The sequence below is a fragment of the Coregonus clupeaformis genome, chromosome 27, assembly GCF_020615455.1.
Source record: "Coregonus clupeaformis isolate EN_2021a chromosome 27, ASM2061545v1, whole genome shotgun sequence".
Classification (NCBI taxonomy): domain Eukaryota; kingdom Metazoa; phylum Chordata; class Actinopteri; order Salmoniformes; family Salmonidae; genus Coregonus; species Coregonus clupeaformis.
In genome coordinates this window covers 18,236,638-18,263,201 of record NC_059218.1, presented here as the reverse complement: position 1 = coordinate 18,263,201, position 26,564 = coordinate 18,236,638, and the positions used below count along the sequence as shown (strand labels likewise).

The 26,564-nt window shown below is 44.2% G+C and overlaps 2 protein-coding genes and 1 long non-coding RNA gene across 6 annotated transcripts; all 3 read left to right on the top strand.

The window, feature by feature from the left end:
* The first annotated feature begins 565 nt into the window (after positions 1–565).
* On the top strand, positions 566–1,498 carry LOC121541142. The gene is made up of 3 exons (XR_005995719.1): positions 566–698; positions 846–1,025; positions 1,271–1,498. It is a non-coding gene; the product is annotated as an uncharacterized LOC121541142 (long non-coding RNA).
* Positions 1,499–4,394: 2,896 nt separating this feature from the next.
* LOC121541590 (restin homolog) lies at positions 4,395–7,743 on the top strand. 2 transcript variants are annotated; one of them, XM_041850715.2, is made up of 9 exons: positions 4,395–4,570; positions 4,693–4,795; positions 4,956–5,336; positions 5,583–5,733; positions 5,961–6,082; positions 6,194–6,415; positions 6,686–6,924; positions 7,138–7,281; positions 7,513–7,743. In XM_041850715.2, the coding sequence occupies exons 1-7, from the start codon at positions 4,481–4,483 to the stop codon at positions 6,853–6,855; spliced, it is 1,239 nt and encodes a 412-aa protein (XP_041706649.1). In that variant the 5' UTR covers positions 4,395–4,480; the 3' UTR covers positions 6,856–6,924; positions 7,138–7,281; positions 7,513–7,743. The 2 variants fall into 2 exon arrangements, with proteins under 2 accessions (XP_041706649.1, XP_041706647.1); XM_041850713.2 differs by having other exon boundaries at positions 6,188–6,415.
* A 1,224-nt stretch (positions 7,744–8,967) lies between these two features.
* LOC121541589 lies at positions 8,968–24,677 on the top strand. 3 transcript variants are annotated; one of them, XM_041850710.2, is made up of 9 exons: positions 8,968–9,095; positions 9,679–9,877; positions 10,064–10,254; positions 14,541–14,699; positions 16,533–16,691; positions 22,373–22,510; positions 22,777–22,851; positions 23,166–23,258; positions 23,580–24,677. In XM_041850710.2, the coding sequence occupies exons 1-9, from the start codon at positions 9,081–9,083 to the stop codon at positions 24,051–24,053; spliced, it is 1,503 nt and encodes a 500-aa protein (XP_041706644.2). In that variant the 5' UTR covers positions 8,968–9,080; the 3' UTR covers positions 24,054–24,677. The 3 variants fall into 3 exon arrangements, with proteins under 3 accessions (XP_041706644.2, XP_041706646.2, XP_041706645.2); XM_041850712.2 differs by lacking the exon at positions 14,541–14,699; XM_041850711.2 differs by lacking the exon at positions 22,777–22,851.
* The last annotated feature ends 1,887 nt before the right edge of the window (positions 24,678–26,564 follow it).

The following is a 26,564-nucleotide window of genomic DNA, read 5'->3' as shown; positions in this document are numbered from 1 at the left end:
TAACGTTAGCAAGTTACAAACCATTGCATATACGTAAACATTATTACTCTTAACTTTACTAATTTAACTTAAACGTACCTCAGAAGAGAAGTCTCAGGTTACGGGCGAACGGAAGTGAAGTTAACCTGCTACGCGGAAAGGCGGAAGTTAGATGACGTCATCGTGAAAAGGGCTTATTACATACTCCTCGCGTCCTCTCTCCTCGCCTCCATCTCAACACCCATTGGAGGAGAAGATCAGAGGGGCGGGACCTCTGGCTTTCTCATCCAATGGGTTTTTAGAAGGAGGAAAGGAGAGAGGATGCATGTATGCAATTGAGATTCTCCCAAAGTCACATACACTTTCATTGGGCTTTTGCTCATTGTAAGATTCCATACCTTTGTTTTTTGTTATAAATAGAATAGATCGAAAGCTCCTGTCCCACATCCAAGATGCTAATAGCTATAAACATACAATACTTGGCCTCAATGCATACTGTTATTTCCTTGTGGTGATTCCAGTACTTAACCACATATTGATTGTGTTTGTTAATGGATAAGAAAGTCCCTATATTTTCTTAGCGAGCCAAGGATGAAATCCTCACTGCCATTAAAGGGAAAGGAAATTACAGCTCTTCAAAGCTGTCTCTACTGCTGCAGAAGCTAACCGATCTGCAAGATAGGAACGACCAGCTGTCTTGCTGTCAACATCTGATAAATGTATGTTTGCCTCACTTGCCTGCCCCTCTGGTGATACTATCTCCCCTGTGATATATCATAACGAATTGATATATCATATTCATTCGTCTTTATTTTTTGATGTTGTATGTTATTAATGTTAATAATACAATGTGTTGAGTTGAGCAGAGTGTGGGTGCTCTGACGCCAGAGCGAGAGGTGGAAATGGATCAGACCAGGGGTGTGTTTGAGCGCCTGCAGGGAACCAAGCAGGAACTGGAGAAGAGCCTGTCCCAGACACTACAAGACAAGGACAAGGCCATTGCACACCTGCAGGATGCTCTGGACACAAAGGACAAGGACATTGAGGTACAGGAGGACACATATGCATTTGAATGCAGAGCTAACTGACACAATCCACCATCCACTTGAATTGCTATATTCTCCAAAAATGCAAGCCAGGAGATTCTGGATGTTGCTAAATAAACAGCTAGCGAATGTAAAAATGGTTTGGAGGAAACAACACCCTAGAGAAGTAAAAAATGAGCTAAAAAAACAAAAATTAACTACCTCTTTAAGCTTAAACTCATTCAGAGTTTCTCTCATATTTTCAGTAATATCTCTTCAGGTCATGGCTGGTCAGTTCCATAGCCAGACAGAAGAAAGCAACAGGGAGCTAGAACGACTGGAACAGAGACAGAGAGACGGAGGACATTTTGGCTCAATTCAATGCAGATAAGCAGAGACAGCTGACTGATCACCAACTCACAGTAGAAGAGCTCCAGTCTGCCATCAGTATCAGGTGGTTCTCTGTAGCTCAGCTGGTAGAGCACAGCGCTTGTAACGCCAAGGTAGTGGGTTCAATCCCCGGGACCACCCATACATAAAATGTATGCACGCATGACTGTAAGTCGCTTTGAATAAAAGTGTCTGCTAAATAGCGTATTTTATTATTAGTATCAATGCTAAAGGTAACATAAAACCTCTTAAAGGGATACTTTGGGATTTTAGCAATGAAGCCCTTTATCTACATCCCCAGAGCCAGATGAATTTGTGGATACCATCTCTGAGTGCAGTTTGAAGGGAGTTGCTAACTAGTGGTAGTGCAATTACTAACTAGCGTTAGCGCAATGACTGAAAGTCTATGGTAACAGCAAATATTTGTTTAACTAACCCAAGATAGACGATAGCCCGTCGTTTCCAATGGGAGCAAATTAATCATAGAACAAGCAAGGAGGTAGGCAGAGCCAAGCATGAACTAGCGAGATCCTATTGGCGTGTTCTAGCATGTATTTGCATATTTCCGTTAGGGAACACCTACTCTGTGAAGTGCACATGTGCAATCCTTGTAAACAACAAAAACATTTTAAAACTTTGGCAAAGGATAAAGTCTACAAATCTTAGTCCACTATGTTCGTAACAGATTCTAATTTTGGGAATAGAAAACTGTATTGAGACCAAATGTTTAATCGATGAGAAAATTAGCAGAATGTCGGACAAAATCCATCTCGCTTCATCTTCTCCCACTGCCAGCCACTGAGCTTCCTCTCATCACCATATTTGGTGGTGAGTGGAAATGCCAGCCGGATGGTTCAGATTTATACATCCGATGAAACATCTGGCTCATTGTTCTATCTGTGGTAACAGCTAGCATAGACTTCCAGTCATTGCATGCTAGCTGTTACCATAGTTTTCCAGTCATTGCGCTAACGCTAGTTAGCATTGATTCGCAAAACGACCTCTAACTTCCTTCACACTGGATGTAGGGACATAAAATGGTATCCATGAGTTAATCTGACTAGATAAAGGGCTTCATTGCCAAATAATCCCTTTAACGTAAAATCCCGAAGTATCCCTTAAACGCCTTTTAGAGCAAATCTATAAGGAATGTATTTCCTCATACAAGAGTCACATAGACTACGGGTCTCAAACCTAGGAAGCTGTTATTTTGTAACTATGTTTATATCAGGGGTGCCAAATAAATGTTGCCCCGGGGACTGCATTCGGTCTTCAACGAGGTCTGGAGGGCTGCACTGAAAATGTGTTATTATTTCCTCACTGTCAAAATATGCTAAAGATAGTCCTCTATCCATAATTTTTAGACTGTCTAGCTTTCATTTCAGTGATTATTAGCAAGCTGGACACAGTCAAGAAATCATAAATGTAGGTCCATTATCCAGTTTTTTATATATTTTATTTTTACTCAAACCACCCGCGGGACGGATTGGATCCCCTCACGGGCTGGATCCGTATGTTTGACACCCCTAGTCTATATGGACTTTTTGTATGTGCATAACTCTCAAGTGATTGCGGTGGAGTGGAGACCCATGGTCTACTATAATATGCCACTAATTTAGTTGATGATACAGCTACTCAACCTACTGCAATATATATGGTGCTAAGTGATAGAACATTAAATATAATTTCCTGTCACTTTCCTGTAGTCTTTAGAGTCTGTGATGAAGGGTTTGGACCAGGAGCTCCAGGAGAAAAACTTTATCATCTCCCAGCTACAGGAGGTGGTCAACAGGAAATCAGAGGTAGAGTGACAATCCAAGTCATTATTTGGTCATTCTTATGTAATTTCCATTTAACAATTTCATTTCTGGTGAAATGTCAAGTAAAATGTTGTGAAATTAATCAACCTATTTCTGGACTGTTTTTCACATCTCTCTCCCCAGATCAAGGTTGGCCGGTTGCATAGCCAGACTGAGGATAGCAACAAAGAGCTGGAGAAACTGGAACAGAGGCTCAAAGAGACAGAAGCCATTTTGGTTCAGACAACCCAGGAAAAGGAGACACAGCTGACAGACCATCAACTTGAAATTGAGAAACTGCAAGGTGAAGCTGAGGACAGCAACAGGAAATTGGAGCAGCTGGAGGAGAAACTCAAGGAAACTGAGGACATTTTGGCTCAAATCTCTGACAAACAGCTGCAGGACAATCAACTCACAGACAGGAAACTACAGGGTCAAGTAGAGGACAGTGACAGGAAGGTGGAGCAGCTGGAACAGAGACTCAAGGAGACTGACATTTTGGCTCAAACCATTGACGATAAGGACAAACTGTTAATAGAAAATCAACTGGCAGAACGGAAACTACAGAGCTACACTGAGGACAGCAGTAGGAAGCTGGGGCAACTGGATCAGATGTTAAAAGAGAAGGACGTCCTGTTCATGCAGAACACAGCAGACAAGGCGAGGCAGCTGACAAACTACAAACTCACAGTAGAGAAGCTTATGTCTTACATCACTGTCAATGAACAGATGTTCAAGGTAAAGAGAATAGGTTCCGCCAGAGCCACAGATACAGTGGGGAGAACAAGTATTTGATACACTGCCGATTTTGCAGGTTTTCCTACTTACAAAGCATGTAGAGGTCTGTAATTTTTATCATAGGTACACTTCAACTGTGAGAGACGGAATCTAAAACAAAAATCCAGAAAATCACATTGTATGATTTTTAAGTAATTAATTTGCATTTTATTGCATGACATAAGTATTTGATACATCAGAAAAGCAGAACTTAATATTTGGTACAGAAACCTTTGTTTGCAATTACAGAGATCATATGTTTCCTGTAGGTGGGGAGAACAAGTATCAAATACTTGTTCTCCCCACTGTAGGTGTGCATCTCAAATGTCACCCTATTCCCTATGCATAATAGTACACTACCTGTGGCCAAAATTGTCTGTCTCCTCTCTTTCCTTTAACCACAGACGTTGAGACAAGGCTGCCAGAAACAAATTTATATTTTCTCTTTGAAGAAGCTGAGAGAACATCACAGCCAGATTCTGGCCAAGCACACGCTGGAGCTTAAGGACTATGGGAAAGAGGCAGGAGCAGCTATCCACAGCACAGACTCAGGTCTCTGAACTCAAACAACTCCTGACTGAGAGGGAGCAGGTCATCAAGGTACTGTAGATGTGACTATCAGGACTGGGTTAATTTCCGTTGTAATTCAATAAATTCAGGAAGTAAACTGAAGTTCCAATTTCTAATTTCCTACACTTGTCTTACTGTGGGTTTTTGATCAGGGCCTAAAGCAGCTTGCAGTCCAGAGGGAGAGGGGTAGAAGTAATCTGTGGCAGAGAGAGACTCTGGACCCTGACAAACACACCATCCGAGAGAACAGTGAAGGTGAGTGTAAGCGGTCTGTCTGTGGTCTGGGACTGTCTGTAGCTGAAGTATGTAATTGTGGCAGACTCATAAAGACCTCCTTACACTCTCATTCCTCTTTTCCTTTCTTCCTACCTCTCTCTTATTTTCTGTTTCACTCTGACCTCCGCCCTCCTCTCAGTTCCTCCTGCTAAGGCTGGCCCGACTAGGTGTGAGAGGTGTCTCCAGCTCCTGCAGCAGGAGAATGGCAGTCTGCTGGACAGACTGAGGGCTAGCGAGAGACTCAACAAGACCCTGCACAGCCAGCTGGACCTGTGCAGAGCCATAATGGCTCAGAGAGAGGGAGGCGATGGATGCAGTTTCACTCCCTCTACCTTACTCACAATGGAGGAAGGAATGGAGGAGCAGCAGCAGGAGATCCTGAGGCTGAGACAGAGGCTGGAGGAGATAACCCAGGCCAACGGGAGGCTCCATGAGCAACTGGAGAACCATAGGGCCCAGCAGGCAGCAGCCCAGACAGGAGCTCAGGAGGCAGGGACAGAGATGAGGCAGAACCACCCAGGTCAGTCAGACATAGGGTTAATAATTTATTTAATTAGGGCCGAATCATAATGCACGCTTAACTTTCACGTAAATCATGCATTAATATCAATGGAAGAGTTACACGAAAACAAATTATTTTACAACCTAGTTAGTCAAGTGGTGGTGAACACACTTTAACTGCGTGACTGTTCGGAGGGAATAATCAGGAGTGAACTGTTACTGTACATGCTTTTGTCCTGATGTCCATGTGTGCATGCTGAGACAGAGAGACTGAATGAGGCTGTAGTTGAGAGTGGAGCGAGAGAGAGTGGAGCGCTGAGGGAGGAGAGAGAGAGGCTGACAGAGGGGCTTGCACGCTCTGAGGACAACAGGAGCCTGGAGGGCTCACTCAGCTCCACACGGAAAGAAATAGACAGGTAGGAGGAAATAAGTATAGGAAATAGCGTCCAATCTCCAGACTCCTTCATCCCAGCCTTGGCTGTTAGTAATCCATTGAATTATAGCCTGAGGCAGAGCTTATTTGGCTTGACAACGTAAATGCAGAGGATATGGCGAAAGCTAAAACACAAATACTGGCTATCAGGCGGATTGAGTTAGATGTCGACAGTCAAAATAGAAGACTTGATGTGAGTTTATTTCACAGGTTGAAGGGAGAGATCGATGCCTATCAAAAACAGCTCACCAACTGCCATGAGCTCCTCAAGTCATTGTGTGTGGAGATGCAGGGGTCCAAGCAGATGAGGACTGCTGCAGTCAACGCCACTGGTACTGTATACAAGACGGTCCCTCACTTTCTCTCTCCATATATAGTTATTCTTGATAGATGTGACATTGATTCTGTTGAGTGACATTGGCTACTCTCTTACCCAGCAACAGAGTTTGGAGGCGTTCTCCAGGACAACCCCAAGCTAAATCAACTCCTCTCTGAGATCCAGCAAATCAGAGGACAGCTTGCCGATAAGTACACGACACAGACTAAAGCCACAGAGGAGAAACTCCCTGAGCATTCTGGTTGGCCCGAGTGCCGTCCAAAAATCATCAATATCAACTATGTGGCGTGTGGTGCGTCCAGGCATTCAAACAGGAGCAGTCCTTCAGGTACAAGTAAGAACTGTGAAATGTCTAAGTGATCATTAAGTATGATGATGGGGTAAAAAGAAATGCCAGCATATTTTCAGTCGAAGCTCCATTGAAATGGCTTTGATGACCCTCATATCACCATGAAGTGTACAGAAATGTAACATTTTAGTAATCAAGTCAAAGATACTGCACGTTTCCGCTTAGGAAAGGCAAAACCTTAGTTGACTTGAATATAAAATTCAACTAATTTCAGTGACTTTATCACCACTGTTTTTATTGTTACATCAGGTAGAAGAGATCATGCCAAGAAGGACAACCTTTCTCAAAGCAGCCATTACTCCAGCATGGACGACTCAGCCACATCCTTACTGAACAGTAGTTTATCCCAACTGTGGGTCTATGACAAGAGCCCTCATGTCACTGGCCAGGAAGACAATTACATCACCTGCAGAGACTAATATCAGAAGGGAAGACACTGACCAATAAGATCACTACACAACAACTCCCATCCCGAGTCACAGTCAGCAGTGAGTCTTCCGGAATTTGAATTTTTTGTGATCCCTAGGTGGAAATTGAAATACCACAGGCTTCAATATTGTGATTATTATAATCCCCAAACCACTATATAGTTGAGATGTTATGTTTACGATGAATGTATGCAAATGTGATAAAAGCACTACTCAGTTTTCCTTCCATAATTTCATCTCACACTGGTGCTGTTTGATGTCCCTCCGATTCAGGTGGACCTGAAGTTCATCAAGCATTTCTCGTCAACCATCAGTGCTACCCAGCATGCTTTGGAGGAAGCCTGTCATCTTCTGATTCTCCAAGAGAGGTGTTTTCACCTACAGAGCGACTCTGTGAATAACAACCAGAGCCAAGTGGTAAAGATATCCTTCCCATGTAGTAGCAGTCATGGTTTAAAATGTTAACACTGCAGCTCACCTCATATGCATTTGGTCTGAGCTACATTGTAAAATTAGGTGGTGAGGGAAGGAAATGTAAGCTGGGGACTTCGTGATCATATCTTTCTGCCAGTGAAAAATATAGATTTTATAGATGCTGCAATGCATATTCTGAATTTGTATTTTTATGTTTCTCTATGTTTTCCTAAGGACCTCTACTGGGAAAACCTGAAACTGAAGAATAAAATTGAGAGAATGAGGAGGGAGCAATCTCAAAATAAGAAGATGCTTTCTGAAGCTGTCAAACGACTAAGAAGAGTGAACCGGAGGAAAGTGGAGAGACTGGGTGAATAGCAGCATGATCGTCATTCCACTTAGCCAACTTTACTCCATAGATGAAAATAGAAAGAAAATGGAAAGCTTCCCTCATTAATTAATAAAAGTCTGTCATTGCAAAACAATCAATGTTGTTTCATTGATGCACACCTTTTTTCAATTCTGTGTAGTACTTTTGAACAGATCAACCAATGGAAAAATGTACCATATAAGTATATTACAAACATGATACAAACATGATAAAATGCACTTATTTGTGAGAAGGACAAGAAGTTTCCAAATGCTGATATGAAAATCAGTTATTCAACAATAATTATGACGACGTATTCCTTTTAGCTTCTAGTGGCGCAAAGGGCCTCATCAGTGCATACATAGTCTGTTGAGGTTTCTGTAACCATGTTTTGCGCACAACCCCCAATCTGGAAGACCAGGGGAATGGTCTTTGTCAGGTCTCTACCCCATGACCTAGCCTACTGATGTTGCTATACTCGCTAAGTCTTGGGGTCCTAGGCCTGACTGAATGATCTGTAACCTGATTAAATGTGTGCATTAATGTGAGAAGTAAGCGGACCATGTTGTATGTGGGTGTACTCAGGAGACAGCAAACATACCTGGATCCAGGGCCAGATCGGTCTTGACGCTCTCGTCGGCCACCCCAAGCAATGACGTTCAAATATGGTGACCAATAATGATTGGTCTAATTTGTATTTGTTACAAAACTGGCATGCCAAAACAAAACATTTAACCACAAACAAACACTGGCAGGCCACCAGGCCGAGAGGCTCCTGCCACCTGATTGGCGTTCCCCAACACATCAGGCCTGGCAGCGCCTGGTGGTGGTCCGGTTGCCACTGCCCGATAGGGATGAGGTGTGGAAGTGTAGTGTATGCTAAGAACTAAACAAGGCAACAGTAAACATGTTGTCCCCCATGAATGATGCCCCCCCTTGGGCCAATTAGTGACAACAATTCAAGCTCAAACAGGACAGGAGATATGCTTGTTCAAAGTTTGGAATTTCAGTTGATTACTATAGCACCTGCCTTGGGCCTATCAGTGTAATTTTGTAAATGCCGGATCTCTATGGCAAGACAGAATAATAAAAAACAGAAATACCTTATTTATGTAAGTATTCAGACCCTTTGCTATAAGACTCGAAATTGAGCTCAAGGGTGATGGGAGTAGTGAGGTTTGTAGGGAATTATTTGATTTAATTTGAAATGTAGGGCTAGTTAAGAGAATATAGGTCGTGAACGGCCTTACACTCCAGTACAGTAGGTGGCGGTATATGCACCTATCCGTTTGTTGCGATTCGCCAATAAAACTTGAAGAAGTAGTGATTTGGCTCGCTTGTTTGAATAAACAAATTAACCGGTAACTTCATTTTTAAGCTGCATGTGTTTGAACCATTGGTTTGAAGAAACATACTAGCTTCAGCAGATAAAATGTCGGCTTTTATTGTAAGTGTCTCGCTTGATCAGTCATAGTTCTTAAACGTCTAGTGAAGTCGAGTCCTGAAAGCCATGGATGGACAGTCTTGTTTACAGTTAGCAAATTTAGCTAGCTGGAACTGCTTATTGCATGCTAACCAGCGCCTGTAATGTTGTGCATTAGCAAGCTATTTAATGGCCAAACAAATGCTATTAAGTGGTCTGCACTGTAGCTAGCTAGATAGTTATGTTCTGCCCAAATGGCTACTATGAAATTGTGTGGCAACTTGGACGTGAGGGGATAGGCTCAGTAGCTAGTTTATTTCATGTATGTTTGTCCGTAAGTGTAACGCACTTATTTACCACTAGTCGAAAACAAATAATATTCTAGCCGAAATCGTAGCTAGTGCAAGTTACGGAGCATTATTGTTGTCAACATTAGAGCTCAGCTCAGTATGTACCTATGTAATTAGTGACAAAAGAATATACTAACTACAGACAGTAAATGGCCTGTATTGTTAAAATGACATCATATAAGGATTAACTTGCTGCAGCAACAGTCACCCTCACACAGTCTAGCCTGAATTGACCTCCTTGCCCTGCTGTGTTTCAGGCCCACCCTTCGGTGCGGATCAGGGGCACAGAGCACACCTACAACCCAGTACTATGTCAGGATGACAACTGCTCAGGCAAGGACAAGGGCACACATACGCACTGCCCTTTCTGCACTGTGGCTGAGGCCTATCAGGACCCCGTCATCTTACTGGCTCACTACCGCATCAAACATGTTGACAAGGGCATTGACTTTGCTGGTGAGAGGCTTTAACACCTATACAAAGGAGTACACATAAGATAATAGATTCAGTGGTAGTATGACTTTGCCAAAAGGTTTCAGTGAGAGATCTTTCACTAAAATGTATATTTAGTTATTGGTAGAAGAAGAAGAAGAAAAAACGCCCTATAGCAATCTTTTTGTTCCCCACATTACTCCCCTTCAGGCCTAATAGTGCTTCGATGCTGCAATCACTGTGAGATCGTGGGCACCATCAAAGGGGAGAAGAGGTTCAAGGGAGCCCACTGGCACTGCTACCGCTGCCGAAACGGCTTCAACCGCAGAGATGAGGCTATTAAACACTATAAGACCCACTTCCGGAACCCCCACACCACCTTCCAGATACAGGTCACACAGGTACTGGCACCAAACAACTGTAATAGAACATAGTGCCTTCAGCAAGTATTCATACCCCTTGACTTATTCCACATTTTGTTGTTGCAGCCTAATTTCAAAATGGATAAAATATTTTCTTTCTATCATCTACACACAATACCCAATAATGAAACATGTTTTTAGAAATTGGTGTAAATGTATTGAAAATGAAATGCATAAATATCTCATTTACCTACAGTTGAAGTCAGAAGTTTACCTACACTTAGGTTGGAGTCATTAAAACTTGTTTTTCAACCACTCCACAAATTTCGTGTTAACAAACTATAGTTTTGGCAAGTCGGTTAGGACATCTACTTTGTGCATGACAAAAGTAATTTTTCCAACAATTGTTTACAGACAGATTATTTCACTTATAATTCACTGTATCACAATTTCAGTGGGTCAGAAGTTTACATACACTAAGTTGACTGTGACTTTAAACAGCTTGGAAAATTCCAGAAAATGATGTCATGGCTTTAGAAGCTTCTGATAGGCTAATTGACATCATTTGAGTCAATTGGAGGTGTACCTGTGGATGTATTTCAAGGCCTACCTTCAAACTCAGTGCCACTTTGCTTGACATCATGGGAAAATCAAAAGAAATCAGCCAAGACCTCCACAAGAAAAAAACAATTGTAGACCTCCACAAGTCTGGTTCATCCTCGGGAGCAATTTCCGAACGCCTGAAGGTACCACGTTCATTTTCTTTTGTTGGTGACTATGGTCCCAGCTGCCTTGAGATCATTGACAAGATCCTCCCGTGTCGTTCTGGGCTGATTCCTCACCGTTCTCATGATCATTGCAACTCCACGAGGTGAGATCTTGCATGGAGCCCCAGGCCGAGGAGATTGACAGTTCTTTTGTGTTTCTTCCATTTGCGAATAATCACACCAACTGTTGTCACCTTCTCACCAAGCTGCTTGGCAATGGTCTTGTAGCCCATTCCAGCCTTGTGTAGGTCTACAATCTTGTCCCTGACATCCTTGGAGAGCTCTTTGGTCTTGGCCATGGTGGAGAGTTTGGAATCTGCTTGATTGATTGCTTATGTGGACAGGTGTCTTTTATACAGGTAACAAACTGAGATTAGGAGCACTCCCTTTAAGAGTGTGCTCCTAATCTCAGCTCATTACCTGTATAAAAGACACCTGGGAGCCAGAAATCTTTCTGATTGAGAGGGGGTCAAATACTTATTTCCCTCATTAAAATGCAAATCAATTTATAACATTTTTGACATGCGTTTTTCTTGCTTTTTTTGTTGTTATTCTGTCTCTCACTGTTCAAAGAAACGTACCATTAAAATTATAGACTGATCATTTCTTTGTCAGTGGGCAAACGTACAAAGTCAACAGGGGATCAAATACTTTTTTCCCTCACTGTATAAGGTCCCATAGATGACAGTGCATGTCAGAGCAGAAACTACACCATGAAGTCCAAGGAATTGTCCGTAGATCTCTGAGAGAGAATATATCTGGGGAAAGGTATAAAACAATTTCTAGAGTGTTGAACGTTTCCAAGAGCACAATCATCTCCATTGGGAAATTGAAATTGACTAAACTGAGCAACCGGGCAAGAAAGACCTTGTTCAGGGAGGTGACCAAGAACCCAATGACCACTCTGGCAAAACTACAGAGTTCCTTGGCTGAGATGGGAGAACCTGCCAGAAGGACAACAGTCTCTACAGCACTTCACCAAACTGGGCTTTATGGGAGAGTGGAAGGACGTGAAAGACTCTGAGATCAAAAGGCAAAAGATTATGTGGTCTGATGAGACAAACATTATACTCTTTGGCCTGAACGCAAAGGGCCATCTTAAAAAAAAATGTTTTGCTCCAGATACAAACTTATACAAACAACAACTTACAGACACACACAATGACTACATCTAATCTGCCCAGATCCGCATGCTCACACCTCCATCCCTAGTGCATTATTGTTGGCAGCATCATGCTATGGGGATGCTTTTCAGCGGCAGGGACTGGGAGACTGGTAAGGATAGAGGGAACAATGAATGGAGCCAAATACAGGCAAATCCTTGAGGAGAACCTGCTTGAGTGCAAACAACCTTAAACTGGGGTGACGATTTACCTACCAACAGGACAATGACCCAAAGCAACGCTGGAATGTCTTCAGAACAAGAATGTGAAAGTCAATGAGTGGCCCAGCCAAAGCCCAGACTTGAATCTCATTGAAAATCTGTGGAAAGACTTGAAGATTGCGGTTCACCGCCACTAGCCATCTAATTTAACAGGGCTTGAGAAAAATCTGCAAGGAAGAATGGGAGAAAATCCCCAAATCCAGATGTGCAAAGCTGACACAGACATACCCAAGACGACTCAAAGGTGCTTCTACAAAGTATTGACTCGGGTATGAATACTTATGTAAATTAGATTGCTGTATTTCGTTCTCAAAAAATTAGCAAATTTCTAAAAACACGTTTTCACTTTTGTCATTATGGGATATTGTGTTTAGATGGGTGAGAAGAAAAATGATTTAATCAATTTTGAATTCACGCTATAACAACAAAATGTGGCATAAGTCAAGGGGTATGAATACTTTCTGAAGGCACTGTGAGCATGATATACACTGCTAAAAAGAACACTTAAACAACACAATGTAACTCCAAGTCAATCACAGTTCTGTGAAATCAAACTGTCCACTTAGGAAGCAACACTGATTGACAATAAATTTCACATGCTGTTGTGCAAATGGAATAGGCAACAGGTGGAAATTATAGGCAATTAGCAAGACACCCCCAATAAAGGACTGCTTTTGCAGGGGGTGACCACAGACCACTTCTCAGTTCCTATGCTTCCTGGCTGATGTTTTGGTCACTTTTGAATGCTGGCGGTGCTTTCACTCTAGTGGTAGCATGAGACGGAGTCTACAACCCACACAAGTGGCTCAGGTAGTGCAGCTCATCCAGGATGGCACATCAATGCGAGCTGTGGCAAGAAGGTTTGCTGTGTCTGTCAGCGTAGTGTCCAGAGCATGGAGGCGCTACCAGGAGACAGGCCAGTACATCAGGAGACGTGGAGGAGGCCGTAGGAGGGCAACAACCCAGCAGCAGGACTGCTACCTCTGCCTTTGTGCAAGGAGGAGCAGGAGGAGCACTGCCAGAGCCCTGCAAAATGACCTCCAGCAGGCCACAAATGTGCATGTGTCTGCTCAAACGGTCAGAAACAGACTCCATGAGGCTGGTATGAGGGCCCGACGTCCACAGGTGGGGGTTGTGCTTACAGCCCAACACCGTGCAGGACGTTTGACATTTGCCAGAGAACACCAAGATTGGCAAATTCGCCACTGGCGCCCTGTGCTCTTCACAGATGAAAGCAGGTTCACACTGAGCACATGTGACAGACGTGACAGAGTCTGGAGACGCCGTGGAGAACGTTCTGCTGCTTGCAACATCCTCCAGCATGACCGGTTTGGCGGTGGGTCAGTCATGGTGTGGGGTGGCATTTCTTTGGGGGGCCGCACAGCCCTCTATGTGCTCGCCAGAGGTAGCCTGACTGCCATTAGGTACCGAGATGAGATCCTCAGACCCCTTGTGAGAGCATATGCTGGTGCAGTTGGCCCTGGGTTCCTCCTAATGCAAGACAATGCTAGACCTCATGTGGCTGGAGTGTGTCAGCAGTTCCTGAAAGAGGAAGGCATTGATGCTATTGACTGGCCCGCCCGTTCCCCAGACCTGAATCCAATTGAGCACATCTGGGACATCATGGCTCGCTCCATCCACCAACGCCACGTTGCATCACAGACTGTCCAGGAGTTGGCGGATGCTTTAGTCCAGGTCTGGGAGGAGATCCCTCAGGAGACCATCCGCCACCTCATCAGGAGCATGCCCAGGCGTTGTAGGGAGGTCATACAGGCACGTGGAGGCCACACACACTACTGAGCCTCATTTTGACTTGTTTTAAGGACATTACATCAAAGTTGGATCAGCCTGTAGTGTGGTTTTCCACTTTAATTTTGAGGGTGACTCCAAATCGAGACCTCCATGGGTTGATAAATTTGATTTCCATTGATAATTTTTGTGTGATTTTGTTGTCAGCACATTCAACTATGTAAAGAAAAAAGTATTTAATAAGATTATTTCATTCATTCAGATCTAGGATGTGTTATTTTAGTGTTCCCTTAATTTTTTTGAGCAGTGTATATGCAAGAACAGTACCCTCAGTGCCATAGGTAAACTCTCAGCAGAGACCTTAGAATGCTTACCAATGGCAGGGTATATTCTGTCCATTCACAATCTCCTTTCTCGGCTTTCAGGAGGTGAACAGCCGACAGTATTATGACCAGAATCCGGAGGCCCACCCTAAAGCCTATGGAGGGCTGGAAGTGTGTTCTGGGGCAGAGGGGGGCGCAGTGGGGACCATCGTGGCCCAGCCAGTCCTCAACACTGAGACCCTGCTCACTGTCGAACACAAGGTTTCATATACAGTGCATTCGGAAAGTATTCAGACAACTTGACTTTTTCCACATTTTGTTACATTACAGCCTTATTCTAAACTGGATTCAATAGTTTTTCCCCTCATCAATCTACACACAATACCCCATAATGAGAAAGCAAAAACAGGTTTTTAGAAATGTTTGCAAATGTATAAAAAATGTAAACAACTGAAATATGAAATTACATAGGTATTCAGACCCTTTACTCAGTACTTTGTTGAAGCACCTTTGGCAGCGATTACAGCTCAAGTCTTTGGTATGACGCTACAAGCTTGGCACACCTGTATTTGGGGAGTTTCTCCCATTCTTCTCTGCCGTTCCTCTTAAGCTCTGTCAGGTTGGAGGGGAGCCTTGCTGCACAGCTATTTTCAGGTCTCTCCAGAGATGTTAGATCGGGTTCAAGTCCGGGCTCTGGCTGGGCCACTCAAGGACATTCAGAGACTTGTCCTGAAGCCACTCCTGCATTGTCTTGACTGTGTGCTTAGGGTTGTTGTCCTGTTGGAAGGTGAACCTTCGCCCCCAGTCTAAGGTCCTGAGCGCTCTGGAGCAGTCTTTCATCAAGGATCTCTCTGTACTTTGCTCCGTTCATCTTTCCCTCTTCTGACTAGTCTCCCTTCCCTGCCGCTGAAAAACATCTGCACACCATGATGCTGCCACCACCGTGCTTCACCGTAGGGATGGTGCCAGGTTTCCTCCAGACATGACGCTTGGCATTCAGGCCAAAGAGTTCAATCTTGGTTTCATCAGACCAGATAATCTTGTTTCTCGTGGTCTGAGAGTCCTTTAGGTGCCTTTTGGCAAACTCCAAGCGGGCTGTCATGTGCCTTTTACTGAGGAGTGGCTTCCGTCTGGCCACTCTACCATAAAGGCCTGATTGGTGGAGTGCTGCAGAGATGGATGTCCTTCTGGAAGGTTCTCCCTTCTCCACAGAGGAACTCTGGAGCTCTGTCACAGTGACCATCGGGTTCTTGGTCACCTCCCTGACCAAGGCCCTTCTCCCCCGATTGCTCAGTTTGGCTGGGCGGCCAGCTCTAGGAAGAGTCTTGGTGGCTCCAAACTTCTTCCATTTAAGAATTTCAATGCTGCAGAAACGTTTTGGTACCTTCCCCAGATCTGTGCCTTGAGACAATTCTGTCTTGGAGCTCTACGGGCAATTCCTTCGACCTCATGGCTTGGTTTTTGCTCTGACATGCACTGTCAATTGTGGGACTTTATATAGACAGGTGTGTGCCTTTCCAAATCATGTCCAATCAATTGAATTTACCACAGGTGGACTCCCAATTAAGTTGTAGAAACATCTGAAGGATGATCAATGGAAACAGGATGCACCTGAGCTCAATTTAGAGTCTCATAGCTGAAAACCTGTTTTCGCTTTGGCATTATGGGTTATTGTGTGTAGATTGATGAGGGAAAAAATGTATTTAATCCATTTTAGAATAAGGCTGTAATGTAACAACATTTGGAAAAAGGGAAGGGGTCTGAATACTTTCCGAATGCACTCTCATGATTTGTGGTGGGTACATGTGGAGAGGGTGCGGTGGGTTGAAATTGTGAAGTGTTGTGTAGTAGTTGTAAAGTGTGCACTGTGTAGTAGTACGGGACTGGTGTGTGGGTGGGAGATGTGTTAATGTTTTATTGTGCAGTGTGTGTTACATGGCCTGTTGCTTGTGCTACAAAAGTTATTATTGGTGCCACTGAATTTTCTACAGCGGTAGTGCCACCGGCGCTAAAAAGGTTAACCTAGAGCCCAACACAGGAGGTGTACATGTCAAGTAACTTATGTCTGGTGATTGGTGCCTGCTCTGGTTGAAGGACAGCAGAGTGAACAGCAGGATCCTAGTGATGGCCGAAGGGGAGGTGGGGCCTTCCCAGCATACCCTGGACCGGACCCAGACGCTTGTTCTCATGGACCCTGATGGACAGGGAGGCAGCCTGATCTACGAGGAGGCGGCCAGCATTATCACCGAACCGGTAACAGCATTCACTTTTGTTGTGTAAGCAGATTCTCCTATAGTACTAGTGCCCTTTTCTTGAAGGATTGAGTGCTCTGGGCTGTCTGCATTGAGCTGTATGTTTGCTAATATTGTACCCAGGGCTCTAAAGTGCGACCATTTTGGTCACATATGCGCCTAAATATTTTGCTGTGCGACCTGGATTTTTATTTTGGGAGCACCAGTGTGACTAGGAATAAAAATCAGCCAGAATAATTGTTGTTATTATTAGCGTCTTTTGTCCATTTTAATATCGAGTAATATTTCACTTTCTCTGGTCATAGGAGTAACAACATGAATTTGTGCATGAGGCAGAAATAATGCGACTCAAGTCTCACCATCAGCTGGAAGACGTGTCGCCTTTTTGGTCACGGTCGAGGAGAGGCAAACCCTCTGCTGCTCTCTCCCTACCTCCGCTGAAACTGACCATCAGATGCAGGCACCATCAGTTCAGTAAAATAAAATAAAGCAAATGATTTCAATTTATGCTCACTCAGCTGTGCCTCACAAGTAATACAACCGATCTATTACCGGTGTGATCATATAGCCTACCTCAAAAAATCTAAATATTGTCCAAACAACAATGCATTGGCAGGGCAATTCAAGCAAAGCCAATATGCGGTGATAACACAGGAGGCTGCTAAGGGGAGAACGGCTCATAATAATGGCCGGAACGGAGCAAATGGAATGGCATCAAACACCTGGAAACTATGTGTTTGATTTATTTAATAGCATTCCATTGATTACGCTCCAGTCATTACCATGAGCCCAATAATGTATTGGGCCTATAGCATACTGCACAAACCTCATTGCTACAGTATTGTTTTTAATAGGTTAATGCTGCTTAGGCGTATGTTTTTTAAGTCATGTTTAAAAAATATCTGAGCAGTAGATCTCTGCTTCAAAGTATTTGTATCAATATTTTAGCGTTTTTAAAATAAACAATGTATTTAAAGGGTTATTAATTTTAGGGCAAAGCATGTGCTTCAAAAGTAGCTAGAATTCATATAGGCCTTAGGAAATTATTCAGACCCCTTGACTTTTTCCACATTTTGTTACGTTACAGCCTTATTCTAAAATGGATTAACTAAAAATAAAAATACTCAGCAATCTACACACAATACCCCATAATGACAGAGCGAAAACAGGTTTTTAGACATTTTTGTACATTTATAAAACATTCAAAACAGAAATACCTTATTTACATAAGTATTCAGACCCTTTGCTATGAGACTTGAAATTGAGCTCAGGTGCATCCTGTTTCCATTGATCATCCTTGAGATGTTTCTAGAACTTGATTGGAGTCCACCTGTGGTAAATTCAGTTGACTGGAAATTATTTGGAAAGGCACACACCTGTCTATATACAGTGAGAGAATAAAGTATTTGATCCCCTGCTGATTTTGTATGTTTGCCCATTGACAAAGACATGATCAGTCTATCATTTTAATGGTAGGTTTATTTGAACAGTGAGAGACAGAATAACAACAACAAAATCCAGAAAAACGCATGTCAAAAATGTTATAAATTGATTTGCATTTTAATGAGAGAAATAAGTATTTGACCCCTGTGCAAAACATGACTTAGTACTTGGTGGCAAAGCCCTTGTTGGCAATCACAGAGGTCAGACATTTCTTGTAGTTGGCCACCAGGTTTGCACACATCTCAGGAGGGATTTTGTCCCACTCCTCTTTGCAGATCTTCTCCAAGTAATTAAGGTTTCGAGCCTGACGTTTGGCAACTCGAACCTTCAGCTCCCTCCACAGATTTTCTATGGGATTAAGGTCTGGAGACTGGCTAGGCCACTCCAGGACCTTAATGTGCTTCTTCTTGAGCCACTCCTTTGTTGCCTTGGCCGTGTGTTTTGGGTCATTGTCATGCTGGAATACCCATCCACGACCCATTTTCAATGCCATGGCTGAGGGAAGGAGGTTCTCACCCAAGATTTGACGGTACATGGCGCCGTCCATCGTCCCTTTGATGTGGTGAAGTTGTTCTGTCCCCTTAGCAGAAAAACACCCCCAAAGCATAATGTTTCCACCTCCATGTTTGACGGTGGGGATGGTGTTCTTGGGGTCATAGGCAGCATTCCTCCTCCTCCAAACATGGCGAGTTGAGTTGATGCCAAAGAGCTTGATTTTGGTCTCATCTGACCACAACACTTTCACCCAGTTCTCCTCTGAATCATTCAGATGTTCATTGGCAAACTTTAGACGGGCCTGTATATGTGCTTTCTTGAGCAGGGGGACCTTGCGGGCGCTGCAGGATTTCAGTCCTTCACGGCGTAGTGTGTTACCAATTGTTTTCTTGGTGACTATGGTCCCAGCTGCCTTGAGATCATTGACAAGATCCTCCCGTGTAGTTCTGGGCTGATTCCTCACCGTTCTCATGATCATTGCAACTCCACAAGGTGAGATCTTGCATGGAGCCCCAGGCCGAGGGAGATTGACAGTTCTTTTGTGTTTCTTCCATTCCACTGTTGTCACCTTCTCACCAAGCTGCTTGGCGATGGTCTTGTAGCCCATTCCAGCCTTGTGTAGGTCTACAATCTTGTCCCTGACATCCTTGGAGAGCTCTTTGGTCTTGGCCATGGTGGAGAGTTTGGAATCTGATTGATTGATTGCTTCTGTGGACAGGTGTCTTTTATACAGGTAACAAACTGAGATTAGGAGCACTCCCTTTACGAGTGTGCTCCTAATCTCAGCTCATTACCTGTATAAAAGACACCTGGGAGCCAGAAATCTTTCTGATTGAGAGGGGGTCAAATACTTATTTCCCTCATTAAAATGCAAATCAATTTATAATATTTTTGACATGCGTTTTTCTGGCTTTTTTTGTTGTTATTCTGTCTCTCACTGTTCAAATAAACCTACCATTAAAATAATAGACTGATCATTTCTTTGTCAGTGGGCAAACTTACAAAATCAGCAGGGGATCAAATGTAAGGTCCCACAGTTGACAGTGCATGTCAGAGCAAAAACCAAGCAATGAGGTCGAAGGAATTGTCCGTAGAGCTCCAAGACAGGATTGTGTCAAGGCACAGATCTGGGAAAGGGTACCAAAAAATGTCTGCAGCATTGACGGTCCCCAGAAACACAGTGGAAGCCACTCCTCAGTAAAAGGCCAAACAGCTCAACTAATCTATCTGCAGTGATTGAGGGACCAGGGAAAAGCACCGCACAGGGATGCCACCTGACGTAAGAACAATGGTCTTTGAGTATCTCAGCCTTCACGCCTCCTGTCAATGTACCTGTTCGTTAAGTCTCTGGATCTCTGCCCTAAGCCTCTTCTCCATGGCGAGTTTGCCAAAAGGCACCTAAAGACTCTGACCATGAGAAACACGAATCTCTGGTCTGATGAAACCAAGGTTGAACTCTTTGGTCTGAATGCCAAGCGGCACGTCTGGAGGAAACCTGGCACCATCCCTATGGTGAAGCATGGTGGTGGCATCATCATGCTGTGGGGATGTTTTTCAGCGGCAGGGACGTTTTTCAGCGGTAGGGACTGGGAGACTAGTCAGGATCTAGGCAAAGATGAACGGAGCAAAATACAGTGAGATCCTTGATGAAGTGGCTTCAGGACCAGTCTCTGAATGTCCTTGAATGGCCCAGCCAGAGGCCGGACATGAACCCGATTTGAACATCTCTGGAGAGGCTTGAAAGTAGCTGTGCAGCGATGCTCCCCATCCAACCTGACAGAGCTTGAGAGGATCTGCAGAGAAGAATGGGAGAAACTCCCCAAATACAGGTTTGCCAAGCTTGTAACGTCATACCAAAGACTCGAGCTGTAATCGCTGCCAAAGGTGCTTCAACAAAGTACTGAGTAAAGGGTCTGAATACTTATGTATTGGTGTGCGAGTCAGCTGTTTGTTCAAACGCACCCGTCCACAATTGCTAATAACCCATCCGCAATCGCCCGACTATATGTGATAAAGTGAAAATTCGGCTTGGATGCATATTTTATGTGGTTGAAAGCTTTTATGATGCTGATAAAGTTGGCTCTCTACGGTCCCTAACTGCGCATTCGCATTCTCCAATTCACCAAATCCTTCCCAATCATTACTTTTCTGGCCCTCCCTTCTCTTTATTTTCAACTCTCCCATTTTGCAGCATTTCTGTTACTGAATTAAACTCCGACATTGTCCTTTTTGCCTCAGTGGATTGATGTTAAAGGGAAACCTCGGGATTTTGACAATGAGGCGCTTTATCTACTTCCCCAGAGTCAGATGCACTCGTGGATACCATTTTTATGTCTCTGTGGCCACTATGAAGGAAGTTAGAGGTAGTTTTGCGAGCCAATGCTAACTAGCGTTAGTGCAATGACTGGAAGTTAATGGGTATCTGCTAGCATGCTAACGCAGTAGCTAAAGGGCATCATTGCCAAAATCGAGAAGTATCCCTTTAACTCTTTCTGTCCGTTCCCTAAAGCGTTTCGTGATTTGCGTGTAGGCTAAAGCTTAGGCTTATGCACTAATGCCAGATCGCCAAAAAATAATGAACAAAAAAACTAAATGTAGCCTATAGATATACACTGTAGCCATGATGGGATGCACCTGGTCAGCAACAATGTTCAGATACGTTGTGGCATTAAAACGTTGGTATCAAGGGGCCTAACGTGTGCCAGGAAAGCATTCCCCACACCATTGACACCAGGCAGGATGGGGCCATGGACTCATGCTGCTTACGGCAAATTCTGACTCTGCCATCAGCATGAGTCAACAGGAACCGGGATTCGTCGGACCAGGCAAAGTTTTTCCACTCCTCAGTTTTCCAGTGTTGGTGATCGCGTGCCCACTGGAGCTGCTTCTTCTTGTTTTTAGCAGATAGGAGTGGAACCCGGTGTGGTCGTCTGCTGCAGTAGCCCATTCGTGACAAGGACCGACGAATTGTGCGTTCCGAGATGCCGTTCTGCACACCACTGTTGTACTGTGCTGTTATTTGCCTGTTTGTGGCCCGCCTGTTAGCTTGCACGATTCTTGCCATTCTCCTTCGACCTCATCAACGAGCTGTTTTCGTCCACAGGACTGCCGCTGACTGGATGTTTTTTGTTTGTCGCACCATTCTCGGTAAACCCTATACACTGTTGTGCGTGAAAAGCCCAGAAGGTCGGCCGTTTCTGAGATACTAGAACTGGCGCGTCTGGCACCGACGATCATACCACGCTCAAAGTCGCTTAGGTCACTCGTTTTGCCTATGCTAACGTTCAATCGAACAGTAACTGAATGCTTTGATGCCTGTCTGCCTGCTTTATATAGCAAGCCACGGCCACGTGACACATTGTCTGTAGGAGCGAACAATTTTGTGAACGGTGTGGTGTACCTAATAAACTGGCAATAAAATTGCACAAGAATTATACATTTATGGATATTTTAATATATATATTTTTTTTAATTCAAACCGACCGTCACCCACCCGCCCTTCATCCACACAATATTTCATGACCCTAAATCCGCACGCCCCGCGGATGTAACCGCAGAGACTGCGTGTTGAGTCAACCCGCGCATCCCTATAACATAGGTTTTATCGCAATCAAGCTAAAAGTCTGCTTTTCTGGTGCTCCTAAATTTTATGATGTGCTAACTTTTTTAAGTTGGGAGCACCAGTGCTACCAATTAACATTTTTAATTTAGAGCCCTGATTGTACTTATGGTTGTCCATTGCAGGGCGGGGAGGGTCTGGAGCAGGCCCTGCAGATGGAGAAGCATCTTCTGGAGCTCCACCGGCAGAACGAGACCATGCGGCAGGAGAAGGACGCCATGGAGAAGAGGCTTAGGGCAGAGATCCAGAGACTTAACGAACAGGTACATTGACAGGAGGCGTGAAGGCTGAGATACTCAAAGACCATTGTTCTTACGTCAGGTGGCATCCCTGTGCGGTGCTTTTCCCTGGTCCCTCAATCACTGCAGATAGATTAGTTGAGCTGTCTGATGTGAGACAGTTTTTCCACCCTACCACTTTCCTGGCATTGCACTGACATGTGTCAGAGAGGGCTTAAATGAAATAAAGAAAAAAGTCAAGGGCTGTGAGAGTGGGGACAAAGTGTTTTACAATTTTCTCTATGTGAAAGATGCTATACAGGGACAAAGTGGCCAGGTTACTTGGAGACGCAAAGTGGGAAGAGTTACAGAGACTCAGAAACCAGGTACACTGACCAGCACAGCAGCAAAGAGATGGTTAACATAACATGATTACTCATTTTGTGGAGGATCATTTATCATAATTTGAATTTGTGTGAAAGATAAATTAATAGTAATCTATTTCAACATGTTAGTGTTTAATTTTAACATGTTTAAAGCACTAACGTTATCTCTTTTAAATGCCAGACCCCCCCCCTCCTTCTTTGACATGTTTGGTTGAATGGAAAACAGACTATTTTAATTTGTCCATTCCAACTTCTGTACTTCTGACGTGGCCATGGTTGATGTGTCTCCTCCCCTGTGCTGTGGTGCCCCCCAGGTGGCCAGTGTGGTGCAGGCCAACGTCAAGATGTTTGAGGAGCTGAAGCTGTACCGCTCTGCAGAAAACAGCCAGCAGAGAATCAATCAGCTGGTGAATGGAGGCTTTTAACTGCTACTGTAGTGATGATCCAAAGTGTTTGTTGAATACTCTCAAGGCCACATGCCAGATGTAAAACGATGTGTAAAGCCTCTTAGAAGAGCTATGCATTCTGTATGATTTAGTTAAAATTCACGAGCTTTAATAGTATTAATGAGCTGGAATGTCAAAGGGCTTTATTGCCTACTGAAGCAAAGTGGTTTCTCGTTTAAAAGGAGCCATCCTTTTGTAAATCCACTGAACATCACACATCATTGAAGCTCATTAGATGATATAAGAGAGTCTTTGACAGCTGTTTCCTTGTCTGTCTCTCAGGTGAAGAGTTTGGAGGAGCAGCACCGCACTCTCATCCACACCCAGCTAGCCTCCCTGAGGACAGAGCTACTGCGCCAGGCAGGAACCGCAGCACCCATCAACGGCCACTCAGAGCTCACCGTCAGCCTTATCGGTGAGGCCACTGGCCCTGGGGAGATGACTCTCCTGAAGGAGGAACAGAGTGAAACAAGGGTAGAGCGGGAGGGAGAAGCATTGACCATGGTGGTGGTTCAGATGGGCCCTGACCCAGGGGATTTGGTACCAATATCGAGTGATGTATGTTTGGTGGGTGGGCAGGAGGAGGAATCATCGGTTCCTGAGCTGTACAGTGTTGACTCTGGTGCAGAGGACTTCCAGAATTCTACTGAAAGCCTTGAAGACAAAGAGGGGGAGGAGCCATCTTTGTCAAGGAAACGCAGACCCAAAGAGGAACCAGGGGGAGAGAGCGAAGCCAAACTGCAGTGCATCTGTTGAGACCGTGCTCTTTGTTACTCTCATCTATCTTTTTCTCTCCAGTCATTTCCTGGCAGTACTTGGGGGTTTCTTTATGGGAGGGTACCTTTCCCACGAGGTGTTCTAAAAGGCTGTCCAGACAGGCACAGGGCAGCAGTGTGGGAAGAACTCTACTGTCAAAGCATCCTTCACTCCCTGTAGTGTGTGACCTGTACTTCCATGTAACGCTACTCAGCTAAACCTAATGACTGTTTACCAGTCTGCTCTGTACTTAAGCTCTGTTTTTAGAAGCTTCATGAAGGTCTACAGCGAATGTATTACACACACCTATTCAAAGAAAATAACTTATTTTTGTTCTGACTGTTCCAATGTTTTCATAAAGCTTGTTTGTTCAACTGTTGGTTCCATTGTTCTACTAAACATTGTATTTACAGCCTGGCGGTAACTAACTAACCATCTATGTCTTGACGAGACAGTCAAGTCACACAATGCAATTGTAGTTTGTGATACAATGTGTTGCTTGTTAACTTGCATAAAATGTATACAGTACATAGCCTACAAATCATATCTGCTACAACCGTACATTTCATGCCTATGAATGTCTTATATGAGAAAATTATTAAACTCAGCAAAAAAAGAAATGTCCTCATTGTCAACTGCGTTTATTTTCAGCAAACTTAACAAGTGAAAATATTTGTAAGAACATAAAACAACTGAGACATAAACTGAACAAGTTCCACAGACATGTGACTAACAGAAATTGAATAATGTGTCCCTGAACAAAAGTAACAGTCAGTATCTGGTGTGGCCACCAGCTGCATGAAGTACTGCAGTGCATCTCCTCCTCATGGACTGCACCAGATTTGCCAGTTCTTCTTGCTGTGAGATGTTACCCCACTCTTCCACCAAGGCACCTGCAAGTTCCCTGACATTTCTAGGGGGAATGGCCCTAGCCCTCACCCTCCGATCCAACAGATCCCAGACGTGCTCAATGGGATTGAGATCCGGGCTCTTCGCTGGCCATGGCAGAACACTGACATTCCTGTCTTGCAGAAAATCACGCACAGAACGAGCAGTATGGCTGGTGGCATTGTCATGCTGGAGGGTCATGTCAGGTTGTGCCTGCAGGAAGGGTACCACATGAGGGAGGAGGATGTCTTCCCTGTAACGCACAGCGTTGAGATTGCCTGCAATGACAACAAGCTCATTCCGATGATGCTGTGACACACCGCCCCAGACCATGACGGACCCTCCACCTCCAAATCGATCCCGCTCCAGAGTACAGGACTTGGTGTAACGCTCATTCCTTCGATGATAAACGCGAATCCGACCATCACCCCTGGTGAGACAAAACCGCGACTCGTAAGTGAAGAGCACTTTGTCAGTCCTGTCTGTTCCAGCGACGGTGGGTTTGTGCCCATAGGCGACGTTGTTGCCGGTGATGTCTGGTGAGGACCTGCCTTACAACAGGCCTACAAGCCCTCAGTCCAGCCTCTCTTAGCCTATTGCGGACAGTCTGAGCACTGATGGAGGGATTGTGCGTTCCTAGTGTAACTCGGGCAGTTGTTGTTGCCATCCTGTACCTGTCCCGCAGATGTGATGTTCGGATGTACCGATCCTGTGCAGGTGTTGTTACACGTGGTCTGCCACTGCGAGGACGATCAGCTGTCCGTCCTGTCTCACTGTAGCGCTGTCTTAGGCGTCTCACAGTATGGACATAGCAATTTATTGCCCTGGCCACATCTGCAGTCCTCATGCCTCCTTGCAGCATGCCTAAGGCATGTTCACGCAGATGAGCAGGGACCCTGTGCGTCTTTCTTTTGGTGTTTTTCAGAGTCAGTAGAAAGGCCTCTTTAGTGTCCAAACTTTTCATAACTGTGACCTTAATTGCCTACCGTCTGTAAGCTGTTAGTGTCTTAACAACCGTTCCACAGGTGCATGTTCATTAATTGTTTATGGTTCATTGAACAAGCATGGGAAACAGTGTTTAAACCCTTTACAATGAAGATCTGTGAAGTTATTTTGATTTTTACGAATTATCTTTGAAAGACAGGGTCCTGTCTTTCAAAGATATGTAGTTTCCTGCTTACTAGAATTCATGCTTTTTTTTTTTTTTTCATACCAAAGTTGTTGACATGCCTTAGTGGTTGTGACAAATGAAAAGCATTCCCTTTACATGAATTTATAGTTGCTGAATAAGAAAAGGAAATGGGATCCTTGGGATGTCCCAACTCTGAAGTTGAAATTTAAAACAGTTAAGGTTTGCGTTTAGGATAGGGACGTGAAATGTGACGTGTCACCTGTGTACCACAATGCTACCACAAGAGGGCTATCACAAGTTTGTCCCTCTGTCCTCACTATAGTCATCTGATATTGCCTGGTGAAAGGGTTGTCACTAGTTACTACATCCACAAAGTCGAAATTGGCAAAAACTCTTCACTTGGTGAGCAAAATAAAAAAATTATGCCACCAGTTGGAGAAGACAGATTTTGGTCCCTGTTATCCCTCTCTCTTAGCCTATTCCTATATCAA